The 6,378-nt window shown below is 30.0% G+C and overlaps 1 protein-coding gene across 2 annotated transcripts in view; it reads right to left on the bottom strand.

Annotated features, from left to right (window-relative positions):
- Positions 1 to 796: 796 nt before the first annotated feature.
- The window catches only part of LOC126746816 (uncharacterized), an 82,497-nt gene continuing 76,915 nt past the window's right edge, over positions 797 to 6,378 (bottom strand). The window contains exons 16-18 of one of the 2 annotated variants that reach the window (XM_050455218.1): positions 6,178 to 6,330; positions 1,150 to 1,426; positions 797 to 1,098 (exon numbers count right to left, since the gene is read on the bottom strand). In XM_050455218.1, coding sequence (XP_050311175.1) covers positions 803 to 1,098; positions 1,150 to 1,426; positions 6,178 to 6,330 — 726 coding nt within the window. In that variant the 3' untranslated portion in view covers positions 797 to 802. Of the gene's footprint in view, positions 1,099 to 1,149; positions 1,427 to 6,177; positions 6,331 to 6,378 lie in introns of those variants that run through there. The other variant, XM_050455223.1, reaches the window with a different exon arrangement.

Raw genomic sequence — 6,378 nt, 5'->3', positions numbered from 1 at the left:
TGCAAGGTTGTCAGACTCATGAATGTTTCCTTGAGGAAAATAATTATTTTTTACTGCCAAAAAACGTATCTCAAGATATTAATGTAATAAAAATTCTTAAAATTTGAGGAAAATTAAAAACACGACAACCCTGGAAAATCTTAAATTCTATCTGTCACAAGTGTCAATTTCATACTTGGGTACATTGTTGTCAGATCAATCAGACAGATTTTCTGTCATGAACATTTCTCAATTAAATACTAATTAAATATGCAGATTAATATTCATAAAAAAAAAGAATTTTCAAAACATGAAAAATCAAAATTATTCCAAATATGGGTGCCAATCATAGAAGTGAAAATACTGGAAATATATAAATATATATGACAGCTGTCAAAATGTAGACATGGGTGCAGGGTTGTCAGATTAAACAAACAGCTGGTCCTTCAAGAATATTTCTCTATTATTACTGGTAAGGTTGTATAATAATTAATTTAAGAAATCCAAAATTGTCAAAATCTGTTTGGAAAACAAAAATTCAACGTGTGACAACACTGGAAAATTTTCAATAACAGCTGTCAGCAGTGTCATAACGCCCGGTAAGGCCGGGATCCATATCGATATACTTAATTATATATAATTGATGGCCATTTACGATTCTGTATTCTATGCCTCGTATACCTCTTTTCCACACTAATTGATTGAGTTTTAAAATGCCAAACAAAATATTGACAATCTTGCAAATGTCAGTTGTCACTAGTGTCACATCGACTACTAGAGCTGTGCACCAAATCGATATTAAAAAAAACTCGCCAAAAAACTTTTAACATTTAATAGTACATATCACAATTAACCTTTTAATAAACTGGCTTCCTACAGACATATTATACTGTGCAATGTATTGCATGGTCTCTGCAAGCCCCTCGGGATCCGCTGAAGTTTTCTTCGTCGAGTGTGTTTTATTTTCAGGTTCAGCAAGTTCTTTTTTCACCTTTTTGCCGGTTTCCAGTTTCCTTTGTAATTGCCCTGGCTCTCCACATAATAAAGTTAAGTGAGAAGCACTGTTGGGAGGCAGCGATAGTTCAGACTCGTTTGATTTGAATTTAAAGTGGGAATCCCCTATAATAAGCAATTGAAGGAGGCTATTTTTCTAATATTGACATGTAATACCTTGAACTTTTAAGAAACATACATTGACGGCCTCCAGTTCCATGTCAGTCAAGCTGTCCGAGTGTTTAGGTCCTTTTGACTTGTCAGGTCTCTTTTCTTTTATCTTCTTTTTATCCTTTGATTTTTCCGATTTTTTATCCTTTTCGGTAGTTTCTTTGACAGCACTTTTTAAGGTTTCTTGTTGCTTTTCGAGCTCGGCCACATCCGCCATTTTGGCTTCGATTTCAAACAGTTTTTTTATGCTTATCGTGGCTTCAGCTTTAGATTGATTGTCTAACTGAAACAAAAAAAAATGTCGATTTTAATGCCCAGCACTAGTAACTTGACAAGCTATGCAATGTTGATCCGAACGTCAATTGTTATTGGTATCACAATAGGGCGTAGTATAGCTGTGCATATAAATCGATATACTTTTATAGAAACTATCGCAAAATCTGCTGGGTTTAGGGCTAAATACATAATTATTAAGCTAACTTATAGAGCTAAGAAAATTCTTAAAAAAAATGATAGAAATAATTTTTTTCTCAGAGCAACTGTTCAGGAGATATGAAGCATCAAAGTAGAAACTTTTTTCCTTACACATTTTTAGCTTAGTTTCACTTTTATGGCAAATATCTCAAAAACAGCTGGATTTAGGGCTATATATATATATTAAGCTAACTTATAGCTAAGAAACTTCTTAATAAAAATGATAATAAGTATTTTATTGTCAGAGCAACTGTTCACGAGATATGGAGCATCAAAGTAGAAACTTTTTTCCTTACATATTTTTAGCTTAGTTTCACTTTTATGGCAAATATCTCAAAAACAGCTGGATTTAGGGCTAAATATATATTAAGCTAACTTATATAGCTAAGAAACTTCTTAATAAAAATGATAATAAGTATTTTATTGTCAGAGCAACTGTTCACGAAATATGGAGCATCAAAGTAGAAACTTTTTTCCTTACACATTTTTTGCTTAGTTTCACTTTTATGGCAAATATCTCAAAAACAGCTGGATTTAGGGCTAAATATATATTAAGCTAACTTATATAGCTAAGAAACTTCTTAATAAAAATGATAATAAGTATTTTATTGTCAGAGCAACTGTTCACGAAATATGGAGCATCAAAGTAGAAACTTTTTTCCTTACACATTTTTTGCTTAGTTTCACTTTTATGGCAAATATCTCAAAAACAGCTGGATTTAGGGCTAAATATATATTAAGCTAACTTATAGCTAAGAAACTTCTTAATAAAAATGATAAAAAGTATTTTATTGTCAGAGCAACTGTTCACGAGATATGGAGCATCAAAGTAGAAACTTTTTTCCTTACACATTTTTAGCTTACTTTCACTTTTATGGCAAATATCTCAAAAACAGCTGGATTTAGGGCTAAATATATATTAAGCTAACTTATAGCTAAGAAACTTCTTAATAAAAATAATAAAAAGTATTTTATTGTCAGAGCAAGTGTTCACGAGATATGGAGCATCAAAGTAGAAACTTTTTTCCTTACACATTTTTAGCTTAGTTTCACTTCTAGGGCAAATATCTCAAAAACAGCTGGTTTAAGAGATAAATGTATATGAAACTAACTTATAGCTAAGAAAATTCCTAATCATAATCATGGGAATAAATTTTTTGTCAGAGCAACCGTTCACAAGATATGGAGCATCAAAGTAAAACCTTTTTTCCTTACACATTTTTAGCTTACTTTCACTTTTATAGTAAATATCTCAAAAACAACTGGATTTAGGGCTAAATATATATTAAGCTAACTTATAGCTAAGAAACTTCCTAATAAAAATGATAAAAAGTATTTTTTTTATCAAAACAACTGTTCACGAGATATGAAGCATCAAAGTAAAAACTTTTTTCCTTACACATTTTAACTTACTTTCACTTTTAGGGCAAATATCTCAAAAACAGCTGGATTTAGGGCTAAATATATATTAAGCTAACTTATAGCTAAGAAACTTCTTAATAAAAATGATAATAAGTATTTTTTTATCAGAGCAACTGTTCACGAGATATGGAGCATCAAAGTAAAACCTTTTTTCCTTACACATTTTTAGCTTACTTTCACTTTTATAGTAAATATCTCAAAAACAGCTGGATTTAGGGCTAAATATATATTAAGCTAACTTATAGCTATGAAACTTCTTAATAAAAATGATAATAAGTATTTTTTTATCAGAGCAACTGTTCACGAGATATGGAGCATCAAAGTAAAACCTTTTTTCCTTACACATTTTTAGCTTACTTTCACTTTTATAGTAAATATCTCAAAAACAGCTGGATTTAGGGCTAAATATATATTAAGCTAACCTATAGCTAAGAAACTTTTTAATAAAAATGATGAAGAGTTTTTTTTGTCAGAGCAATTGTTCACGAGATATAGAACATCAAAGTAACATTTGTTTTTCTTAGAAATTTCTAGCTCACTTTCACTTTTGCCGCAAATATCTCAAAAACAGCTGGATTTAAGGCTAAATATATATTAAGCTAACTTATAGCTAAGAAACTTCTTAATAAAAATAATAAAAAGTATTTTATTGTCAGAGCAAGTGTTCACGAGATATGGAGCATCAAAGTAAAATCTTTTTTCCTTACACATTTTTAGCTTACTTTCACTTCTAGGGCAAATATCTCAAAAACAGCTGGTTTAAGAGATAAATGTATATGAAACTAACTTATAGCTAAGAAAATTCCTAATCATAATCATGAGAATAAATTTTTTGTCAGAGCAACCGTTCACAAGATATGCAGCATCAAAGTAAAACCTTTTTTCCTTACACATTTTTAGCTTACTTTCACTTTTATAGTAAATATCTCGAAAACAACTGGATTTAGGGCTAAATATATATTAAGCTAACTTATAGCTAAGAAACTTCTTAATAAAAATGATAAAAAGTATTTTTTTTATCAAAACAACTGTTCACGAGATATGAAGCATCAAAGTAAAACCTTTTTTCCTTACACATTTTTAGCTTACTTTCACTTTTATAGTAAATATCTCAAAAACAGCTGGATTTATGGCTAAATATATATTAAGCTAACTTATAGCTAAGAAACTTCTTAATAAAAATGATAATAAGTATTTTATTGTCAGAGCAACTGTTCACGAGATATGGAGCATCAAAGTAGAAACTTTTTTCCTTACACATTTTTTGCTTAGTTTCACTTTTATGGCAAATATCTCAAAACCAGCTGGATTTAGGGCTAAATATATATTAAGCTAACTTATAGCTAAGAAACTTCTTAATAAAAATGATAAAAAGTATTTTATTGTCAGAGCAACTGTTCACGAGATATGGAGCATCAAAGTAAAACCTTTTTTCCTTACACATTTTTAGCTTACTTTCACTTTTATAGTAAATATCTCAAAAACAGCTGGATTTATGGCTAAATATATATTAAGCTAACTTATAGCTAAGAAACTTCTTAAAAAAAATGATAAAAAGTATTTTTTTTGTCAGAGCAACTGTTCACGAGATATGAAGCATCAAAGTAAAAACTTTTTTCCTTACACATTTTAACTTACTTTCACTTTTATGGCAAATATTCCAAAAACAGCTGGATTTAGGGCTAAATATATATTAAGCTAACCTATAGCTAAGAAACTTTTTAATAAAAATGATGAAGAGTTTTTTTTGTCAGAGCAATTGTTCACGAGATATAGAACATCAAAGTAACATTTGTTTTTCTTAGAAATTTCTAGCTCACTTTCACTTTTGCCGCAAATATCTCAAAAACAGCTGGATTTAAGGCTAAATATAGATTAAGCTAACTTATAGCTAAGAGACTTCTTAATAAAAATGATAAAATAAAAATGATAAAAAGTATTTTATTGTCAGAGCAACTGTTCACGAGGTATGAAGCATCAAAGTAAAAACTTTTTTCCTTACACATTTTTAGCTTACTTTCACTTCTAGGGCAAATATCTCAAAAACAGCTGGTTTAAGAGATAAATGTATATGAAACTAACTTATAGCTAAGAAAATTCCTAATCATAATCATGGGAATAAATTTTTTGTCAGAGCAACCGTTCACAAAATATGGAGCATCAAAGTAAAACTTTTTTCTTAGAAATTTCTAGCTCACTTTCACTTTTACAGCAAATATCTCAAAAACAGCTGGATTTAGGGGTAAGTAATACCTAATATTTAGATAACTTGTAGCTATTCTTTAAAAATTTAAATTTTTTCCTCAGAGCAACTGTTCACGAAATATGCAGCAACAATTAAAAGTAAGTTTTTTTTTCTTAGAAACGTCTAGCTCACTTTCACTTTTACAGCAACTTTCAATTTTACTCAAAAACAGCTGACTCTAGAGCTATTATGGCTAAAAGTTTACTTATAGCTAAGAAAATTCTTCAGAAAAATGGCATGAACAATTTTTTTTTCTAGAGCAACTGTTCACGAGATATGAGCGTCTCTACGTACAGACTTCTCGACTTTTAAATTAATAATTGAAACCCCCTACTTAGTCTGATAACAAAATATCCATTTATTGCCAATTTATACCTTGAAAAGCTGTTTACGATTCCGTCTTTTGAAATTACATTTTTTATCGTTTAATATCAAATAAATAAAAATCACTTTAAATTAACAAAAAAAAAAAGAAAACTTATCGCTTTCCCTAGGTATATCGGCGGCGGCCATCTTGGAACTCAAACCACTGGGAGGAGCCTGGACTGAATACGTAGCAATTTAATGGGGAGGCGTGGTTTTGTTTATTACCATGGTTATTCAATAAGTGTTTTATTTAATTTCTACATAAACACTTTTTTTTCATTTTAGTTAATTAACCCGTTGGCTGAAAAAATTGTATGAATATAGTTAAATTATGTTTTTGTTAATTAGTTTTGCGATAGCTTCAATTCACTCTTAACTTAGCTCTCTCTAATTAATAGAATGGTCCCCTATTAGGCAGTCAGACTCCGGAAATCTAAACTTTTCTTAACGGATTTTATAGAACTTACATAATTACTTACATAAAAAGAAAACGAGCTATGAAAGTATTGAATCATTCTTGTGCTTACCTTTAGTTGTATCTCGGCAAGCTTATTAGCCTTGGTTTCCACCCTAAAAACCTCAAATTCGGGGGTTATTTTAACAAAGGCTTCACAACCCTCTCCGCACAATATCAAGGGAATCGTGGTTGCGTTTGATTTCAGTTCCACAAACTCTGTAACCTATAAAATTATGTAAATTTATTCAAATGCCTCGCTCTTTACCTGATT

The sequence above is a fragment of the Anthonomus grandis genome, chromosome 2 (genome assembly GCF_022605725.1).
Source record: "Anthonomus grandis grandis chromosome 2, icAntGran1.3, whole genome shotgun sequence".
NCBI lineage: Eukaryota > Metazoa > Arthropoda > Insecta > Coleoptera > Curculionidae > Anthonomus > Anthonomus grandis.
This window is presented reverse-complemented; position numbering and strand designations above follow the sequence as displayed.